Here is a 22277-nt window from a genome sequence, read left to right on the forward strand (position 1 = left end):
ACACGAGAATGTCTAAACATTTGTAATTGCAACAATTTTTAGGGGTGAAGTGATGCATTATCTGACAGAAATGCAGGGATGCCAATATTTTTGGCCATGACTGTGCATGTGTGTGTGTGTGTATATATATATATATATATATATATATATATGTGTGTGTGTGTGTGTGTGTATATATATATATATATATATATATGTATATGTGTGTGTGTGTATATATATATATATATATATATATTATAATTTTTTTTTTTTTAATGGTATAATAATGAATACAGAGCTGAATTAATGTGTGTCTTTTGTATCTGCTTAGACTTTAGCATTAAGTCCCCAGCTGTACTGACATATTTATTTTTCTTACTCAGATCATGCAGCAAATGTTGTGATAGAGGGTGTTCTTCATGGCATATTTTACCCACACTTACAGACCAGCTAAAGTCATGATGCCAGTGGTACAACGCATCCTCCTTCCTGTGGAACTCTGGAGGAAAAGCACATGCTCTTGTAAACTTTAGCTACAGTGTTTGGTGGAAGAGTCTGTAATATGTACTAATTTATTCTTTTTTTTTTTCACTAGAAAATGTAATAGTGGTTTTGTAGTGTGAGAGCTAACCACAGACATGTTGCACATGTTCAATTAAACCTGAATCTTAGCCAAATAGGCATATTTTACACTGGGCATTTGATGAACACACCAATTTGTCCATTACAGCGGACTAACTGAATCCCAAAGTATGTGTGTGCACACACACACACACACACTATATAGTATAGTTGGTTTTGAAGGCCGGTTTTGTTCTGATTTTGCGGTTTCTTCTCAGTGGTGTGTGAAAGGGAATATTGATATATACAGTGTGCTGCCACTGCATGTATACCTCATATCAGAACTTTATGTATTATGGTCCAATGTGTGTAGATGGCTTGTCACCTAGTTCACAGGCATTCGGTCATATCTGTGAAATTAGCCAATACTCTTTTAAAAGAGGATTTAGAAACCTTTTTATATCTTAATAGCTTTAAAACTTTAGAAAAACAAATAACCCTTGTGTATAAACCATTCCCTATTCTACTACATGATCAGAGATTTGAATGTGTGCCACTAAGTATGAGCTCTCCTTAGCATCTCCATAGTTTTGTAGGTCTAACCAGAAGAGAAAAAAAAATGAAGATCCATGATGCAGTGGGAGTTTTCCCTGTTTAGTTCCTGCATAAGCTATGCTGTCAGAATTGTAAAGCAAGGAGGATGGGTGTACACAGACACATAGATTGGTAGAGTGTTCAGTACTTGTGTTGCATATTTGCTGCCTTCCCAATGCATGTGAAGTTGGTCAGTTTTGATATGGTTTGATTTCAGCAAGTCCTGATTTTAAAGAAAAGTTTTTAAATAACTTTTCGACATTTATTACTTTAGCTCTCCTGGTGCTCCATGTGGTCTGTAGAAAGTGCGTGCCTGTTGTGTCACCTGTACTGATTAAGAGCAGCTTGGCTTGTGATTGGCTAGACTGTCTCTGATCTAAACCTGATCTTGCAGGCACCCGCCCCCTGTCGGCGCAGTGAGCTAAAAGCAAAGGGCATTGTGTTGGCCAGAAATGCCTCCGATTTTGTCTTCAGTGGGCCTTTGTCACATGCAGTCCTAGTCATGTTAGCCTAGAACAAGCATTTTCCTTTAAAGGGGTTGTAAACCGCTGAACATTTTTTTTTTTTCCCCTTACCCTGTCAAATAATGTCATAATGTGCTAGTATGCATTGCATACTGGCACGTTATCTTAAACTTACCTTAAAACGAAGCTCTTCCAGCGCCGAAATGTCAGCGCTGCAGGCACTCCCGTCTTCACCCGTCTTGCTTCCAGGTTCGCGGACTCCGGCTCTGTGACTGGCCAGAGCCACGATGGCATCACTCCCACATATGCGTGCGGAAACTGACGTTTACAGCACAGGGCTCTGAAGGGAAGGCACAGGTGGCTGTTTCTTCAGAGCGCATGCGCTAGTGATGTCATTAGCTGCATGTACAGTAAATATCTCCTAATTTTACACTACCTATAGGTAAGCCTTATTATATAGGCTTACCTATAGGTATAAGTTAGTGGTGGAAGTTTACTAGTAACTAGAGCCTAGGGGTTAAATTACACATGGGCCTGCAAAATTGGCCCATACCAGCATGTATGTGACTGGTTTACTTTTATAAAATGTCTTTGCGTATAAGAGCATAAAACCTATTTTGATTTGTCTTGCTGCTATTCATTACAGCTTACTTTTTGATCTGTGACTTGCATATCATGTATCAGAGATTTAACAGTACCTCCTAATCATAGCACACAATTGTTTAAGATATTGATTTTTAAAAAATAATCATGCAGAAATGAAAACTAACTACCCTGTATAATGATTAAAGGCTGATTATGATCTCCAAAAATAATGTTTTAACAATGAGATTTCATTATATAGGAGACCCTTCCCCTATGTCTTCTGCTGCCTACAGAAAAGTGGGTCCCTGTGAATCCCTCTCTGTGATCCCACAATACATTATTCTGGAATTGGTCTCACAAAGCTTAGAAAGTAGATTGCTTTGGTGTACCAAATTGATTGCACTGCAGGACTATGCTGGGCAACATCGGCCAGTTCAATAAAAAACAAAAAAAGGCCAACATTTGGCCCGAGTGTATGCCAGCCAGTCAAGCAGAAGCCAGCCGAGCTTGCTGGAAAACCAGCAGCCGACCGGCTCCTGAATAGCACTTTTTCAGCCAATGGCTAGGAGTGCTGATCAGAGTGTTCTCAGTAGGGGGATCGCTGTACTAATTTCAGATTTTTTTTCAACCTGCTGTGTACCATAACCATGCTTAAGATCAATTAGACCCTTTATTTGTTGAAAAAAATGAGCATTTTGCCTTCTTCAGGCTGGGTAAATGGTTCTCCAGTGCAGTGGATGGTACATACATTGGAGAAGGAGTCATGGCCTGCAAGTTACTTTGTGCAGCATTGTGTTGCTCTGCTTGAACGGAGGACTCACTTCATCAGGGAGTATCCAGATCCATGGATTAAACTTAGTTCTTTACAGGTACTGATTTTCACAGGCAAACAAAAAGGTACCTATAGATAAACGACATTCTACATTTTTTGTGCCATAAAATGAGGAAAATAAAATCCTGTACATTACAGGTCATACACTATAGTAGTATATATAGTAGAGTAACACTATTGACAATGCATGATTATTTGATCAAACTGTTACATTGACATATTTATTGCATCATATTCAGATGAGTATATCATTGTATAATATAAATTGTGATTACTATTACCAAACTGATGTATAGATCGGTGTATCCATTTACTTGCATTTGTATATTTAATTTGGAATACTAGAAGAGATTAATGTTTATAAGCAGTAATAAAGTAAAAAAAAAGTACCAAAATTGTTTGGAGTTTTTTTTATTAAAGTATGTGACACACACTAATGCAGCCTACAGACATTGATGGCAGTACATGTAGGATCTACCCACTAAACCACATGTCAAACACAAGGCCTGCAAGTTGAATCCAGCCCTCCAGGCCATTACGTGTGGCTTTTGCACCTCTCCTGCAGCTGTGGCAACCCCCTTGTTTCTGCCCCCACCTCGTCTCGGCGGCACCTCTCCTGCAGCTGTGGCAACCCTCTTGTTTCTGCCCCCACCTCGTCTCGGCGGCACCTCTCCTGCAGCTGTGGCAACCCCCTTGTTTCTGCCCCCACCTCGTCTCGGCGGCACCTCTCCTGCAGCTGTGGCAACCCCCTTGTTTCTGCCCCCACCTCGTCTCGGCAGTCAGCAGCAGAGGGGAGGACAGAACTCCTCCGCCAGATCCTGAGCTTTTCCGTTCAGCTGCAGAGAGGCTTATTTCTGCCCACCTTCCCCGTCTCGGCAGCTGAGAGGACAGAACTCTCCCTACAGATCCTCAATGTGCAGCCGCAGCACCCAGACACCTGCCCTGGTCTCCCCATTCAGCAGACTCCAGCCCTCCTCCACACCCTTCACTTTCTGCTTCCCAGCATCACCCACAGCAGCACAAGGTAGGGGGGGGGGTGGACAGTGATGTAAGGGAGGGTGGGGGACACGACTGCTAATGGGGGGTTGACATCTGATGTAATGGGGTTGGGTGCTTTGGGCTATATCTTACAGATAAGATACAACCGGCTCTTTGAGGGCAACTACAATGCTAATGCAGACCGTGATGATGTTAAGTTTGATACCCCTGCACTAAACCATTTCTGTAGGTATCTTTGCAGAGGGAGAACATACATATTGTACTCTGGCACCGGTGGGAAAGCAGTAGCTGTCCACAGAAAAAGGGGGATAAGGTTGGGTAAAATTAATTTTAAAGGCTTCAACATAGAAGCTGGAAGCTAGTGGAAAGCTTTGTATATGCACAGTTGTTTTTCAGTCTGACATTTGCAACCTAAAGTCTATGTGAACTAGGCTTTAAGTGAAACTGAACCCAAAAGGTGAAGATTTGCTATATTATAGGGAGAATTTAGAAATGTTTATTGTGCCTAAAAGCAATCCTGAAATTCCACCTAAAAATTAGCATTGTACTTCCTGCTTTGTGGAGTTGCCTAGGCACTCCTGTGCCTGCAGCTTCATAGCTGTAATTATATACAAAGAACATGGCACTGTAGGTGCAGAGCCCATAAAAGAATGGTTTGGGATGACTGCAGTGCTTAAAGTATGGAATCACCAATCTTGGAAAATGTTCATTCAATTGTTTAATTGTGTAGAAATTTTGGACACTTTTCTTTCCATTAATTGAAAGGATGTTTGGTGATGACACCATTTTTCAGGATGAGAATGCATCATGCCATAGGACAAAAGCCGTGAAAACTTTCCTTCAAGAAAGACATATAATGTCAATGACATGGCCTGCAAATGGTCCTGACCTCAATCCAATTGAAAGTCTATGGTGAAAATGAAAGAACATGGTCCATGACAAGGCTCCAATCTGCAAAGCTGATCTGGCAACTGCAATAAGAGAAAGTTGGAGCCGGATTGATGAAGAATAATGTTTGATATTTAAATCCATGCCTCAGAGAATTCAAGCTGTTTTAAAAGCCAGAGGTGGAGCAACAAAGTACTAGTGGTGTACTGTATTGTTTTCATGATTCCATATTTTCCATAGAATTTAGTGATTTCCATTTTTTTTTTTCCCTCTACTTGATCTGCTAAAACAGTTGCAAATGACTACAGTTTTCTTTCTTTTTTTTTTTTTAAGTGGTTCTTAAAGCCAGAAGGTTGGAATGGTAAATGAAAACAATTTTGAGGCATGTCTGTCATTTTTTTTTTTTCTACACAAACAATTGAATGAACTATTTCCAAGAGTGGTGATTCCATACTTTTTTTGCCAGGGGTGGCATTACACAAAGTACTCAAGGAGAAGCGTAGCTTTAAAAATAAAGGGGGAGGGGGTAAGGTGTATGACAGCTAGATGTGCAGTGGCTGCATGGACTCACCTGCACAACCAAGTTTGGTACGGACAGGTGCATGGCCCTGAATGCACAAACTCTGTGCTCCCATCCCTGTGTACCTGTCAAACTTGGCTATGCGGTTGAATCCGTACAGCTGATAAATGTACCATTCACTTATGACTGCCTGCATGCAGCTGCACTCTAGTACAAAAAGATAAACCGCTCCTCCCAATGTATATGGCTCTGCTCTTGCGTGAATAAGCCCTAAGTGCAACCTATCGGTTAAAAATATGAGCGCTGCCATTACCAGATTTTTTTTTTTTTTTTGTTAAACCTGGAAGCTGATTGGTTTCTATTCACAGCTGCACCAGTTTTAGTAAATCTTCCCCACTAAGTAGTGAAGCAAGGAAAAGCACCTTTATAATCTCTTAGCTGTTCCAACATTCTTGTTCCTCACTCTTAATATGTTCCTCTCTTCCTCACAGTATTATGTTGTCTTGAAAAATATTTTTACTTTACTGCAACCGCTCATCTGAACTGTGCCTGCTGTTTTCATATGGTTATAAAGGACATAAACACCACATGGTCAGATAAACATATTTACATTTATTTAAAAAAGAAAAAATTTGTAAGGTATTAAAAAGGTAATTCTAGTCTTGCCAGTCATCCACTTCAACCACAAATGGTTCTTTGATGTTGATCTGGCCACTGTTCACTATAACACACTCCTGTAGGGGACGGTCCTTGTCATCTGTGGGTTGGAGCTCTATAGAGTGCACCACAGCCTAGAGAGAAGGTGGACAGAAAGCAAATCAGATATGTAAAGATTTTTTAATTGAAAGCCAGAAAGATTTCAGAGGTGTCATGGCAGAGCCTAAAGTGTCCAGCAGGATGTCCTCTCTACATCACACTGCATGGAACACTCCTGAGATACCGGTCATGTTATCTCAGTCATGTGACCGGTATCCTCCTCCTCCCAGCACTTTTTTGAGGCTTTGCAGAAAGTATATTTGTAAAGCACAACTCGTGTCAGAGGACGACTGTTTTTCTAAGCAGCGTTATGGCCATGTAGTAAGAAAACACTGGTGCTTCATAATTGGAAAATTGAATCAATATTTTTTTGTTCACAAATTGTTTTATCTCCTTAACAGGAACCTGTACTCTTGGCAATATGGAGGCTGTCATTACTGACTTCTTAATCGGCAGATGGTGGTGATGGCACCAATATTGTGTGAACCACTGACCTAGAACTTCAATTGCTGCATGCTTGTTTAAGGTTTGTGAAATGAGTTGAATCAGGGAGCTAGCACTTTTAGATGAAGGCCAGCATTACCTTAGTATTATGCTAGCCATACACTATACAAAAAATAGTTCCAACTCATTTTCCAATAAACATTCCGTCGTGAGAGTAAACGATAGTGCCATCATGTAATGACCGAAGTTTGATCAATAAATCGTTCAATGGACATAAATGAATCCGTTTTTTGTCCATTTTGTCACATATGCGCAATGCAAACAGTTCAATTTTGAATGGGCGAGAAACATATTAACCTTTTATTTGGCAGAATTTTCCAAACTATTCCTTCAATTTTTTGGCTCTGAAAAAACAAAAACAGATTTTCTATTTTGTGCCCATTAATTGGACAAAAAACGAACGAACTGTCCAAATGACAGATTTTTTAACGATTTTTCATCTAGTGTATGGCTAGCATAAAACTCACAGCGAGTTGAACAAAAAAAAGAAAACCTGACAGATCCCCACATTAACAAAACAATGTGTGATGCGGGGATCTCATTTACTGTGCTATTAATTTAATGGGGGTTGTGGTGCGCTTCAAAGTGTTAAAAATGTGTTAAAGTGCTTGTGTGTGGTTTTCAACTTTAAAAATGGATAAATATTGTTGCAAAAATAAAAGTGTGCTATTTGCTAATTCCAAATATTTACAATATATCTTTGATTGTTATACATATAATTTGCTTGTGTAAATATTATTCCCAATACAATTATACAAGGTGAAATAGTGCTTCTTATAGGTGCTTTTTAAAGGCGCTCTGTGCGTCTAGTGCTAATCACAATAAAAATAAATATTCAACAAATCTTAAAAACAATGTATCAAATCTGTGCAGATTGGCAAATACACGTATCCTAAGGCCCCGTTCACATACAAGCGACGCTACTTCGGGGTTCCTGACTCTGTGACGTAACACGTAGGAGGAACCCGGAAGTGACGTGCGACACGGGACAGAGCTCCCACAGCGTTGTTTTGAGTTTGGATACTGGAAAAAGGAGTTTTTACATGTAAGTTCGCTACATTATTATATAATAAAAGTCTATAATACTGCACCATGATGGCCCCATCATTTTAATGAGCCCTAAGGAGGAGATACATACCCGAGGAGATTGTACCCTAAGGAAGGCATTCAAAGAGTCCCACTGATAACACGAGATCGGGAAGGAATATAGGATTCCCCTGGAAAGGTCCGCTGCTAATAGACACCCCGCTGGAACAAAGGAGGATAAGGAACCACCACCCATCCAGATACATAATACAGGCGTATTATCCTCTAAATTGAGGTGAGAATTTAGCACACCTAGAATTGTAATCACGGCACAAGGTGGAGGAAAAGAAGTCACATCATTTAATCACCATTATTATGATACTGTTTTTTTATACATAATTATTCCTTTATATCAAATTAATTGATGCAGCTTTTTTTATTGAAGATTGTTTGTATGCACCGTTTGGACTGGACAATTTAGGATACGTGTATTTGCCAATCTGCACAGATTTGATACATTGTTTTTAAGATTTGTTGAATATTTATTTTTATTGTGATTAGCACTAGACGCACAGAGCACCTTTAGACCCCGTTCACACTGGGGCGACTTGGTCGCCTGACAAGTCGCCGTGGTTCGCCTGCCATAGAGTAGCACAGGACCCGTTCTAATAGGAGCGACACAAGTCACTCCGACTTAGAAAAAGGGTCCTGTACTACTTTGGGGGCGACCTGGAGCGACCTGCATTGACTTCAATGATATGAAGTCCGTGCATGCCGCTCCGAGGTCACGGTGCGAGCTGTGCACCGCGACTTCACAGGTCGCCCTGGGAAGTCGGGTCGCCTGTATGTGAACCGGCTCTTAAAAAGCACCTATAAGAAGCACTATTTCACCTTGTATAATTGTATTGGGAACAATATTTACACAAGCAAATTATATGTATAAGAATCAACGATATATTGTAAATATTTGGAATTAGCAAATAGCACACTTTTATTTTTGCAACAATATTTATCCATTTTTAAAGTTGAAAACCACACACAAGCACTTTAACACATTTTTAACACTTCGAAGCGCTCCACAACCCCCCTTAAATTAATAGTATCTACAACTGTTTTATAGTATCAGTTCCTGTAGTGCAGCATCAGGGTAACAGGAAGAATCCATGATAGCGCAGGAACCATATTACATATATACATCATTCACTGTGCTATTGTATGCTGACGGTGTGACTCCACCCTCACCCCGCCAGAATACACTTTTAGCCGCTGGCTCAAAGCGCTGATCAAATGCTGGTTTTCCAGCAAGACTGTTTTGACAGAAGCCAGTCATTGGACCAGCTTCTGTTGAACAGACAGCAGCACGCATGTATGGAAAGTCAGCTGGTTCCTGCTGAACCAACCAACTTTCGGTATGGGCTTAAGAATCCCCTCCCCCTTTCGATCTCTTAAGTCTCTCTATTGATTAGTGAGGCTTCTCTTTACATTAAAAGTGTATCCAAAAAAATAACGGAATTTTTGTAAAATCTTACCTGTAAAATTCCTTTCTCTGAGTCCTCCGACAGTCGCCGCCTCTTCATATTCGTCACATATGGGTATTAGACTTTGCTCCGAAGGAGTAGCTAGGCAACAGAATATGTTAACATTAAAGCTTTTAACATATCCCACCCTCAAGGGGTGGTCCCCTCAGTCAATACCCTCCTACTTCCTGCAACCATATCTCAGTTTTAGTGGAATAGCAGTAGAGTATACAACCAAACCCCAAAAGAGGGGCGGGGGCGGCGACTGTCGGAGGACTCAGAGAAAGGAATTTTACAGGTAAGATTTTACAAAAATTCCGTTTTCTCTTACGTCCTCCGACAGTCGCCGCCTCTTCATATTTGTCACATATGGGGACGTCCCAAAGCAGTGCAAACATGAGGGGTGGGAAACGCATCCGCGCCGAAAAGGCAACGCAGTCTCCGCATCAAAGAAAGGAACCTTACCAAAGGAAGGAAACCAGCTGGGCAACAGGAAAAAACAAGTGCTCAACAGGAGCAACAACCCAGGAAAAGACAAATAACCAGGGGATAAAAAAAAACTTATCCCAACAGCCAGAGGTCCCCAACAAGGGACCCTAGGGAATCGCCGCACTAAGAACCTTGCGGCCAAAGGAAGCATCCGCCGATGCCTGAACATCTACTTTGTAGAATTTTGTGAAAGTGTGCACGGTCGACCAAGTCGCCGCCTTACACACCTGGGCTACAGAAGCCCCATGACGACAGGCCCAAGATGTACTCAGAGATCTAGTAGAGTGCGCCTTCACAGGCACAGGGGGAACCTTCCCCTGCAAGGCATAGGCCTGTTCAATGGTCTGCCTGATCCATTTGGCGATGGTAGAGGCCGACGCCGCCATGCCCTTCCGAGGACCCTCTGGAAGAACAAACAAGGAGTCCGTCTTTCAAAAAGACTCAGTCGATTTAAGGTAAACCCTTATCGCCCGAACAACATCCAGAGAATGTAATCTCACCTCCTTTGGATGTTTAGGCTTCGCGCACAGCGAAGGCAAGACAATATCCTCATTAAGATGGAATTCCGAAACTCGTTTCGGAAGAAAAGAAGGATTAGGTCGCAAGACCACCTTATCCAAATGAACAACCAGATACGGAGACTTGCAGGACAAAGCTGCCAGCTCCGACACTCTGCGAGCCGAAGTGATCGCCACCAAAAAGGCGACCTTTTTGGACAACATAGACAACGAGATCTCCCTGATCTGTTCAAAAGGAGCACGTTGCAACACAGACAGAACGAGATTCAAGTCCCAAGGGGGCAAAGGATCCCTCCTAGGAGGAACCAGATGCCGCACACCCTGAACAAAAGTGCCAACCAAGGAGTTGGAAGCCACGGGACGTTGAAACAGAACGGCCAGCGCAGACACCTGACCCTTTATCGTAGCCAGCGCCAAACGCTGATCGACACCCGTTTGAAGGAAGGACAGCACTCGGGAAACCGAGTACGTGCGGGGTGAAAACCCCCTGGACTCACACCAGGCAAAATAGGCCTTCCAAGTACGGTAATAAACCTTCCCCGAGGAAGACTTCCTCGCGTTGATCAACGTATGAACGACCTCTGGGGAGAGACCCTTCTCCTTCAGGACCTCGGTCCCAATAGCCAGGCCGTCAAAGCCAGAGACTGTAAAGCAGGATGGTATATCGGTCCTTGAGACAGGAGATCGTCTCGAAGAGGCAGACGCCACGGGGCGTCGACCGCCAGATTCACGAGGTCTGCGTACCAGGACCGGCGAGGCCAGTCCGGTGCCACAAGAATCACCGTGCTGCGTTCCGAGTGCAACCTGCGAAGGAACCTGGACAGCAACTGAATCGGTGGAAACGCGTACATCAGAATGTACTGATGCCACGGGGCCACTAACGCGTCCGACGCGTCTGCCCGAGGGTCGCGTGTCCTTGCCACGAACCTTCTCACCTTGTTGTTGAGACGAGACGCGAACAGGTCCACATCTGGAAGACCCCACTTCGCGCACAACATCTGGAAGACAGCCGGGTGGAGAGACCATTCCCCCTGATCCAGGGTCTGGCGACTCAGATAGTCCGCCTGCCAGTTCTCCACCCCCAGAATGTGAACCGCCGTTATCGCCGGGACATGAGTCTCGGCCCAAGACAGAATGTCGGCCACTTCTCGAGCCGCTCGGGCACTCCTGGTGCCCCCTTGGTGGTTGATGTAGGCCACCGCCGTGGCATTGTCCGTCTGCACCCGAACCGGGCAGCCCTGCAGCCGGTCCGTCCAGCGATGAAGACAGAGATTTATCGCACGCAATTCCAGAATGTTGATCGGAAGGGAAGACTCCCCCCTCCGACCAAGTTCCCTGGGCTGACAGAACGCCCAGAACACCACCCCAGCCCGACAGGCTGGCATCCGTGGTGATCACCGTCCACGAGATAGGACGAAACGACTTGCCCCCGGACACCATCGGGGACTGGAGCCACCACAGAAGGTCTCTTCTGGTGCGATGACTCAACGAGATTTGAAGATCCAGAGATTGAGGTCGCCCGTCCCACATGGACAGGATCTCCGCTTGGAGACCCTGCGTGTGAAACTGGGCGAAGGGAATCGCCTCGAAGGCTGAGACCATCAATCCCAGACATCTCATGCACGTCCGCAGAGACGAGTGCGGAACGTCCCTGAGGGACCTGACTTCCTCCTGAAGAGTTCTGAGTTTGTCTTCCGGCAGGAAGACCTTCGCCTGCACCGAGTCCAGAATCATTCCCAGGTAGGGAAGATGAACCGACGGACTCAGTGTCGACTTTGGAAAATTTATCGTCCAACCAAACTCCTGCAGAGTTTGCATCGTGACAGACAGGTCCTTCTCCAGACCCTGGCTGGTCGCAGACCGAACCAGAATGTCGTCCAGATACCCCAGGACAGAAATGCCCTGGGCCCTCAATGCCAGAACCGGTGCAAGCACCTTGGTGAAGACCCACGGAGCCGAGGCGAGACCAAAAGGCAACGCCACGAACTGGTAGTGATCCTCCGCAATGGCAAATCGAAGGAACCTCTGGTGACCCTCGAAAATGGGGATGTGAAGATACGCATCCTTCAAATCGATGGAGGCCATGAATTCCCCCGGAACCAGGGCAGCCACCACCGACCGCAGGGATTCCATGCGGAACTTGCGAACCCGCACAGAGCGGTTCAGAGCCTTCAAGTCCAGAATTGGACGAACCTTGCCCTCCTTTCTGGGCACGGTGAACAGATTGGAATAAAACCCCCGAAACCTGTCCCGATGAGGCACCGGAACTACCACTCCCTGAGCCCTCAGGTCCCGCACCGCCAGGTGCAGGTCCCGTAAACGCTCTGGAGACAGTTGAAGATTTGAGGGAAAAAATCTGCTCTCCGGCCGAGAGAGAAACTCGATCTTGTAACCAGATCGAACGATCTCCTGAACCCATCTGTCCCGCACGCGGGTCAACCAGGGCTGAAGAAAACCGAGCAAGCGTCCCCCCCACCCCAAAACTGGGTGAGGGCGCCCCTTCAGGCCGCACTGTTATGGGCTGCGGATCCGGATTGACCGGACTTCTGTTTTCCAGACCAGGGCTTCTTCTGAGAGCCTTGACCTTTGAACGGTTTGCCCTTGTAGTGCGACCGAAAGGCACGAAAGGACCCCTGAGGGGGCCGAAAATTAGCATGCTTCTTCCCAGAAGCCCCCTTAGCCTTGGGGAAATGGGGCAAGAGAGTGCTCTTACCTCCGGTGATCCCCTTAATCAACATATCCAAGGACTCCCCAAAAAGGCGAGACCCATCATAAGGCAGATTGGCTAAGGTCTTACGTGAAGACATTTCAACCAAACCAGGCGGCGAGACAACACCGCCACGCTGTGCACACGTGCAGCCAACAGGACTAGGTCCAAGTCCGCATCACACAGATACATGACACCCTGGTGGATTTGATCCACCATATCCAGGGTCGCCGGCGAGGCCGAATCGGCCACTAGGACGCGCCTAAGCATCTGCGTCCAACTTGCGACAGCCTGGGCCGCCATGAGAGAGGCAAACAGAGCCTTAAGCATAGAACCCGTAACAGAATAAGTATGACGGGCAAGAGACTCCAATCTCCTATCCGTGGCATCACGGAACACAGGGGAATCCTCTGCAGGAATCGCAGTGGATTTGTTTAAAACCGCAATTGCGTGATTCACTGGGGGTGGCACACACCACCTTTCATCAGTGGAAGGCGAGAAAGGATAACGCAGCTTGAACCTACTTGGTACAGCAAAAGGTTTGCGTAGATTGCGCCATTGTTCCTTAACAGCGCGCTGAAAATCATCATTGCAGGGAAAAACCTGCGGCGTCCTGCGTTTTCTCTGCGTCCCATAAGCCGCCAAGGCAGCGGGGGGGACACACTTCATCCTGCAAACGCAGCGTTTGTTTTATGGAAGCAATCAATTCATCCATGATTGCAAGCTCTTCAGGCGAGCCAGAGGGAGAATTATCAACCCCTTCAACTTCAGCCTCCACCTCGGACCCCACTAGATCCAGGGAGGAGCGGGACCCCGATAAGGAGGCCCCCGCCATAACAACCCCATCACCTTCACCCTCAGAATCAGAGGAAAGAGCAACTCTGGGTCTTTTAGTAGATTGAGCAGCCACCAGCATCTGCACCTGAGCAGCAAGGCCAGCCACAATAGTGGCTAAATCCCCCCCTGGGGGGAAAACAGCGGTCCCCTGGCTTTCCACCAAGGCGGTTGGAAATTTGCCCTCCTGAGAATCCATTGCCCCTATAACAAATGCCGGATAATAAAGGGTTAACTGCCCCTTTAACAAGCGCGGCGAGCGCAGCCCACCGCACCACACACAAGCACAATGAGACCCCCACAGGGACAATAAAACTGACACAGGCAATGGATAGGAAGGACATAACCTGAGGAGACCCTCGCCGCTGCTGCTGCCTCGATCGGTGTTCCTGGAGAAGAGGAAGTGATGCTGCCAGGGCGCTCTATGAAAGCCTATGGGAGGCTACAAGAAAATGGCCGCCATGCATGTAGAACATGCGGCCGGAGCGAGTGTAGGCAAAATGGCGCCGTTTGGCGCCGAAACCGCCGCTCCACAGTACAGTAATGCACACATGTCTGTATATAAAAAAACATGTCAGATCGCCGCAGCGATCGCTGTATAATGCCCAAACATGCCACAAAACATGCCCCACAGCACACAGCTTCTCACACTGACAAGGCTGACACACACAGTGTCACACAGCTCCCCCCCCCCCCTTGCAGCCCACAGCATGCAGCCGAGAGATAGGGAGACAAACAGTGTGAATAGAGGCAGGTTACACAGTCCCAGACTGACACCCCCCCAGACAGACAGGTCCCCACATAGATACACTTACCTCACAATAGCGTGGGGGACCCGCACAGGCGAACAAGCCGCTGCACATGAGGCAGGGAGAGTCGCATACAAGACGCACAGAATGGGGGTTAAGAAACCGCACAGCGTCCAGTGAGGTAGCCACCTCACCAATCATCCCTGCACCGAACAGGGATGGGTCGTTCACTGTGCCAGGAGCGTTACCTGGCTGAACGCTCGATGGCAGGCTGGGAAGCCACTGACCCACGACCTGCGACCAGGGGGATCAGCCCGAGACCCAGCCCGCATGATCCTCTTCATCCGAAGAACTAACTAATGCTGACAAAAAGAACAGCTAAGTAAAGGTAGAAAGAAAACTCAAACAAAAAATCAAAAAAGAAGAAAGAGTCTGGGGCACAAAGCCCCAGCACAGAGAGAACCAGCCACTCCTGACAAGCTAGACATTAAAACTGAGATATGGTTGCAGGAAGTAGGAGGGTATTGACTGAGGGGACCACCCCTTGAGGGTGGGATATGTTAAAAGCTTTAATGTTAACATATTCTGTTGCCTAGCTACTCCTTCGGAGCAAAGTCTAATACCCATATGTGACGAATATGAAGAGGCGGCGACTGCCGGAGGACGTAAGAGAAAAACATTTTTGGGCTACAATATGGAAGGGATAAAACACCCTTTTTCAGGTTTTATTTTTTTTTGCTGTGTTTAGATTTACAAAAGCTGTGTGCAGAAAAATAAAAAATGTAAACGCTGAAGCCATTGAACAGTTATTTATATGCAATAAAAGAATACAGTTATTGCTTACCATGCCATTCAGAACTTTGCCAAACACAACATGTTTCCCGTTGAGCCATAAAGGTCTTGTTGTGGAGATAAAGAACTGTGACCCATTAGTATCTGGTCCTGCATTAGCCATGCTCACCCAGCCAATGCCATAGTGATTCAGCTTAAAGTTCTCATCTGGAAAAGTATTCCCATAGATACTCCAACCTAAAATAAAATGTAATATTTAATTTGCCATCTTATCACTGTACAAAATACTGTATGTATCTTATTTGAAGGGGCACATTTTATTTTCAGACAGTGTAAACAAAATGCCTGCATGCTGTAACAATAGAAATATGTATATTGAGATATCGCTCATATGACATAGCTACATTACAGCTTTCCCAAAGTAAAACTCTGAGCAAACAAACTTTTATGGCCTTGCTTTTGTTTGCCATCTGCATGTGCAAGGATTTGTATCGTTGTTCGGTATTAAAGCTAGGCAATTTGTATTTGCAGGAAGAAATGGCAGCCTCCATGTTCCTTATGGAAAGGTTTCCTTTAACCACTTCTGGATCTGAAGATTTTCCCCCTTAATGACCAGGCCCTATTTTGTGATTTGGCACTGCGTTACTTTAACGGACAATTGCGCGGTCGTGCGATGCTGTACCTAAATAAAATTGATGTCCTTTTTCCGCAAATAGAGCTTTCTTTTGGTGGTATTTGATCACTTGTGCGTTTTTTTTTTTTTGCGCTATAAACAAAAAAAGAGCGACAACTTTGAAAAAAAAAAAAATATTTTTCACATTCTGCTATATGACATTCTCAAAAAAAAAAAATGTAAAAATCAAAATTTTTTAACATTTTAGGCCAATTTTTTTTCTGCTACATATTTTTGGTAAAAAAAAAAAAAAAACGCAATAAGCGTATTTTGATTGGTTTGCGCAAAAGTTATCGCGTCTACTAACTACGGGAAAGATTGTCTTTTTTATTGTTTTTTTTTTTTTTTTTCTAGTAATGGCAGCGACCTGCGATGTTTAGCGGGACTGCGACATTGCGGCGGACAGATCGGACCCCTGACATTTTTGGGGGACCAGTGACATTACTACAGTAATCAGTGCTAAAAATATGCTACTGTTACTGTAATAATGACACTGGCAGGGAAGGGGTTAATATTGTGGGTGATCAATGGGTTAAATGTGAGCCTAGGGGAGTGATTCTAATTGTGGGGGGGGGGGGGGGCGTGGCTTGTGACATGGTCATAGAGACCTGTGATCCTATATAGAAGGATCACAGGGGCTCTGTGATCATTCCAGGGAGAAGAATGGTCAGCTGTGTTTACAACAGCCAACCGTTCTTCTCTCTCAGCGGGGAGCGTTCGCGGGTGTCAGGCGGCAATCGGAGCCGCCTGACCCGTGCATTGGCTTACCTCGCCCCGTAGCTGCTTGCACTCAACCAACGTAGGTCTATGTCGATTCGCACAGCAGAGCCACATTGCTGCAGTTAACTCCTTTACAGCAAACCTATGAGAAATTTAAAAAAATCCCCAAAGCCACTCTTGCCTGTCCTAAGCAGCTTTGATGCCTCACCACTACTGTTGCTCTGTAAAAAAAAATAAAAATAAATCTCAGTACCTTGGGGTACAAAAGAACATATGAAATGTCACCTGTCTCCCCACAATGCAGTGCTTGGGAGCAGAATGGCCACTCGCTGGGGCCCATCACAATACGCAACTGTCCACAATGACTAGTCACCATGTAGAAGTGGCAGTAAAGTATAGGCACTGGAGGATGCCTAGGGCAGGATGGAGGGTTTGTGGCATGTCAATGGCTGGTCACTTTGCGGGGAGTCGGCAGTGGGGATCAGAGTGGCAGGGGAGTGGAGGTAAAGGCAGAGGGGTGTTTTTTCTTCTGGCACCAATTTACCAGGAGCCTAATATATATGATGTTTTGTGTTGCTGTCAGGAACCATAAACCAGGCAGAGACAGAAAATGCAGTTAAAATCACACCTTAAAAGAAATAACAGTACAGCAACGTAGTCAAAAACTGAAGTCAGGGTTTGGATGTCAGAGCGGGTAATCAGACGAGCTGGGGTCAGGAAGCCAGAAATCAGCGTAGTAAGGAGCCAAAGCAGGAACAGGTATTGGAAGGGAAGTCAGCCAGGCCATACACAGGTTATTGGTAATTAACCGACAGTTGAGCAGCTCTGAGCACTGAAAGAAAAGACCTGCCCGTAAGTAACAGAAGCCAGCCCTGACAGTACCCCCTCCACAATGACCCCTCCCCCTCATGGGGGGGGGGGCAGGCTTGAGGGAAAGAAAGAGTCTATGGAAAGCACAGAGGAGGGCAGGGGCATGTATGGCCGAAGATGAAACCCATGAGCGTTCCTCTGGACTGTAACCCCTCCGGAAGAGCTAGATATTAATAGTATGTGTCCATGAAACCTACGGGAGTCAATGATAGATTGCATCTCCTATTCCTCATGGTTGTCAACATGAACCGTGCAAGGGTATAGTTCCAAGATAGTATAGGGGTTGCACACCAAAAGTTTTAATAAGGAAACATGGAATACGTTAGAAATTCGCATGTTGGAAGAAAGATCTAATGCGTAGGCCACTGGGTTGAGCGTACAAAGTATGAGAAAAGGCCCAATATACTGAGGAGCCAGTTTTAGTGAGGGAACACTTGAGTCGGAGGAAGACAACCAGACCCTCTCCCCAATTTGGTAGGAGGGCGCAGGTAGGCGTTGGTGGTCAGCATGGAGTCTGTACCTCTCTGGAGTACCCAAGTAGAACGAAATTCCCGAAGATATTCCTCTAACTTACTTTCAAACCACAAAACTGCTATCATTATTCAGTGTCGAACTTTGTCGTGTACAATAAACTAAAAAAAATGTGAGATTCCCCTGGGTCCATCGAAAACCCGGAAACAGAAATGACATAACCCAAAAATGTAACCGGTTCACGATGGAACTTGCACTTTTCCAACTTGGAAGTTGTCCTCGCTCAACCTCTGTAGAACAAGGGAAACGTCTGTGTGGTAGTTCTCTAGAGATTTCAAAAATATGAGAATATCATTGAGGTAAACCACCACACACTGCTGCGGGATATCTTAAGGGACATAGTTTATAAACTGCAGGAGCGTTGCAGAGACCAAAGGGCATTATAAGGTATTCTTAGTGTCTGGTCCTAGTATTAAATGCAGTTTTCCATTTGTGGCTCTCTTTAATCCTCTCAAATCGAGCTTAGTGAAGACCGTTGCTCCCTTGAGGCGGTCAAATAAATCTGTAATCAATGATTAGATAAGCATTTTTTACAGTAGTGCGATTAAGACCCTTATAATTGATACAGGGTCTCAGTTCACAACTCCCTTCTTTTTCACAAAGAAAAAGCCAGCACTGGCAGGAGAAGAGGATTTGCGGATGAACCCCAAAGGTAGTGAATCTGCAACATACTCCTCCATAGCCTTATCCTCCAATACAGGCAGAGGGTAGACCCCACCAGAAAGGAGGAATGGCACCAGGTTAAAGGTCAATTGTGCAATCCTAAGGCCAGTGTGGCAGCAAAATACTGGCCTGACCTTTGTCAAAAACATCACTGAATTCACAGTACTCTTCTGGCAATGAAAAGACAAGCACATGACCTTAATCTGTTTCTGAAAACAAGTATTTGTGTATTCTGGTGACCATGACAGAACCTCGGCACTATGCCAACCAAAAGAGGGCTTGTGCCTCTGTGACCAAGGATAACCAATGACAACCGGGTAATGAGGTGATGAAATGACTTGGAATTAGATTATCTCGTTATCAAGAGCCCCTACAGCCTTGGTCAAGGAGCGGTTTCATGGGTCACATGGGCAGGCTGTAGAGGTCTCCCATCAATAGCCTCAATGGCCAGTGGAGAAGCACAAGGCTGCAGCAGTAACGAGTGCTTTGACACGGAGGCGCGATCTATGAACAAGCCTGCAGCCCCAGAATCTATTAGTGCCTGGGTAGTGATGGAAAACTTGGATCAGTAAAGGGTAACCAGAACTAGAGGCTTATCCTTCAGGATAGCTGGGGACACAAAGACGCCACCTAAGGTCTGTCCCCTACAGGACCTCAAGTGCGAGTGTTTTCCGAACTGGGAGGACAAGACTTCAATAAGTGACCTGCCTGGCCACAGTAAAGGCGCAATTTCTCTCTCCTCCTAAAGGCCCAGGAGAGAGATGTGTGAAACCCAGCTGCATGGGCTTTACTTCACCAGAAGGCATGGGAGGTGAGGGAGGCATCCGCAAGCGCTCCCTAAAAGGTCTCCCTTGGAGCCTGGTATCATGGGATCAATGAGAATAGCAAACAAGATCAACTCCTCAAGTTTCCTAGGTATATCTCGCGCTTCTATCTCATCTTTAAAGTTATCAGAGAGACCATGAGAGGCTCATTGTTCACACCAACATCGGCTGCCAGAGTATGGAATTCAATGGCAAAGTTGGCAGCACTTCCTGTACTCTGGTTAATGGATGTGATCACTGAACCTGCTTGAGTGGGCACGTCTTAATTTCCAGGGGTGTTATCGCCATCCATGTAGCTGCTACCTGCATGACTAACGCCAACGAGACCTGAGAGAACCAGTAGCAAAACCACAGTCGCAGCCTGTCCTGGTCCAATAGCAGTGGTTGCCCAGTGCACAGTCTGCTCAGGCTTCCAAGAATATGAATTCCACGACTGGAAGTGCATCACATCACTTCCGGTTCTGGCACCATCTTACAGCGCCACCGGAAGTGCGTCATCCGACGCCTTCTTGGTATACCCAAAGCAACAGGATGAACACAGGACGACCACATGTCCTGGAAGTGATGCCCCCCCACCATCTTAGGACTCCCAGGACATGCTCTTCAGCTGCACCATAAAGTGACAGACTCCTGAGGCCTGAACCGACCAATGCCCTCCCCAACATAAGGTCAAGTACAGCATGTGAAGCAGGGGACCCATACTGGCATAAAGTAGACAGAACCCAGGCACACTCGGTCTGAGAAACTAAAATGGGGTCTGGTAACCACAGCCACCAAAACCAAAGTAGCAAAACAAACATTGCGGTGTGTACCTTTGGAGGCTCTGGAAACCAAACGCAACAGAGATACAAGGGAGGAGAGGGGAGGGGCCTTTTAAACTCTTTCTAGTTTGTGTTTCCTGTAGAGGGTGGGGCCAATAATATCTCAAGCAGCTGTCCTGGAAGATGAGGAGAGAAACATTTCTTAAGGTGCTAGATCATTTACTACATATTAGCTGTTCTCTCATTGCAAGCAGGGTTTGTTAAAGTGTAAATTATTAAAACCGTTCCTAACTTGGACTCTGTTAGGAGGCAAAATACCTGTCTCATCAGCCTCCAATAGATGCAAGATGCATTTCCCCACCTCTTGAGCCACCACCTAGTTAAGCTGTAGTAATGCAGAGTATGTCCAGCTTAAAGTCTAAGTTCACCTTTAGGCCCCTTTCACACTTATGCGACCTAAAAGTCACGTGGTTTTGCTGCGATTTTGACTGGACTTGAAGTAATGCCTATGGACCTCAACACATCAAAGTCGGACCAAATAGTGCAGGGAGTACTTTGAAGTCCCACAGATATGAATGGTACTCATTGGAAATCATAGAGTACGACTTGTCATGCGACTTTGCAGTCCCAAGTCGCAGGACAAGTTCACGAGTGTGAAAGGGGCCGTAGGAACATGCTGCCAATTGATATTTGCCAGTCATCATCGTCCCCTTCATGACAGCAGACGGGGGGTTCCGCCCGCACAGCTGCATCATCCATTCACAGAGATCTGTGAATGAATAAACTACAAGTCCCATCTTCCACCATGGCAGATGGACTTGTAGTTCTCAATGAACTATGAACACGCTGATCAGCTGCTGTCTGCCCGTTCAGAGGTACAAGCAGAGAACTGTACAAAGTGTCTGCAGGAGCCTGACATTGGGGGATGGGGGGTTATCTAGGGGTGTGAGCAGAGTGGGAGGTATCTGGGGGTGTAATCAGGGTCGGGGGTATCTGGGGAGGGGAGGTGTAATCGGGGGGGGGGTTATCTAGGGGTGTGATCAGAGTGGGGGTATCTGGGGGGTGTGTAATCAGGGTTTGAGGGGTTATCTAGGGGTGTGAGCAGAGTGGCGGTATCTGGGGGTGTAATCAGGGTAGGGGTTCCTGGGAGGCGTGATTGGGGGGGCTATTTAGGGGTGTGATAAGGGTGGGGGTTATCTAGGGGTGTGAGCAGAGTGGGTGGAATCTGGGGATGTAATTGGGGTAGGGGTATCTGGGGAGGTGTGTTGGGGGGGGGGGGGCTATCTAGGGGTCTGATCAGAGTGGGGGTATCTGGGGAGGTGTGATTAGGGTTGGGGGTTATCTAGGGGTTTGAGCAGATTGGGTGGAATCTGGGGATGTAATTGGGGTAGGGGTAACTGGGGAGATGTGATTAGGGTGAGGGGGGGTTATCTAGGGGTCTGAGCAGAGTGGGGGGAATAGGGGGGTGTATTTGGGGTAGGGGTATCTGGGGAGGTGTGATTAGGGTGGGGGTATCTGGGGGTGTAATCAGGGTGAGGGTGCTATATGGGGATATATTTAGGGTGGGGAAATCTGGGGAGGTGTAATCAAAGTGGGAGTTACTGGGGAGGGGGGTGGGGTTGTGAGAGTTTCTATTGGGGGAACCCAGCTTTTGGACGTTTTAGTTGGCCCTACCTACCAGCTGCCTGTAGCCATTGAGGAAAAGTAAGGAATGCATACCCCACCCCCTCATTACACACTGCCGTTTTGGAATTTCAGCACCGTTTCCTTTTTCAATGGTGTGTGACGTCCTTCACGTTGCACCCCATCACATTATGGGAGCAATATGACAGAGGTACCAGCTCGGTTTTAGACAGGTAGTAGCAAGAGGATGATGGGGATGGGATGGATGGGGGGGGGGGGGGGCATCAAAATGCAT

General features: G+C 46.0%; 2 protein-coding genes across 2 annotated transcripts in view; one reads left to right on the top strand and one right to left on the bottom strand.

Moving 5' to 3' along the window:
* SNX24 (sorting nexin 24) overlaps positions 1 to 737 on the top strand; it is a gene marked incomplete at its 5' end in the record, with an annotated part of 240290 nt that extends 239553 nt beyond the window's left edge. The window contains one exon of the mRNA XM_082253324.1: positions 366 to 737. Coding sequence (XP_082109450.1) covers positions 366 to 436 — 71 coding nt within the window. The 3' untranslated portion in view covers positions 437 to 737. The remainder of the gene's footprint in view (positions 1 to 365) is intronic.
* A 5280-nt stretch (positions 738 to 6017) lies between these two features.
* Positions 6018 to 22277, bottom strand: part of PPIC (peptidylprolyl isomerase C) — a 65052-nt gene continuing 48792 nt past the window's right edge. Inside the window, exons 4-5 of the mRNA XM_082253334.1 lie at positions 15370 to 15554; positions 6018 to 6216 (exon numbers count right to left, since the gene is read on the bottom strand). Coding sequence (XP_082109460.1) covers positions 6082 to 6216; positions 15370 to 15554 — 320 coding nt within the window. The 3' untranslated portion in view covers positions 6018 to 6081. The remainder of the gene's footprint in view (positions 6217 to 15369; positions 15555 to 22277) is intronic.

This window comes from Pelophylax lessonae (assembly GCF_965119305.1).
Source record: "Pelophylax lessonae genome assembly, chromosome: 1".
Classification (NCBI taxonomy): domain Eukaryota; kingdom Metazoa; phylum Chordata; class Amphibia; order Anura; family Ranidae; genus Pelophylax; species Pelophylax lessonae.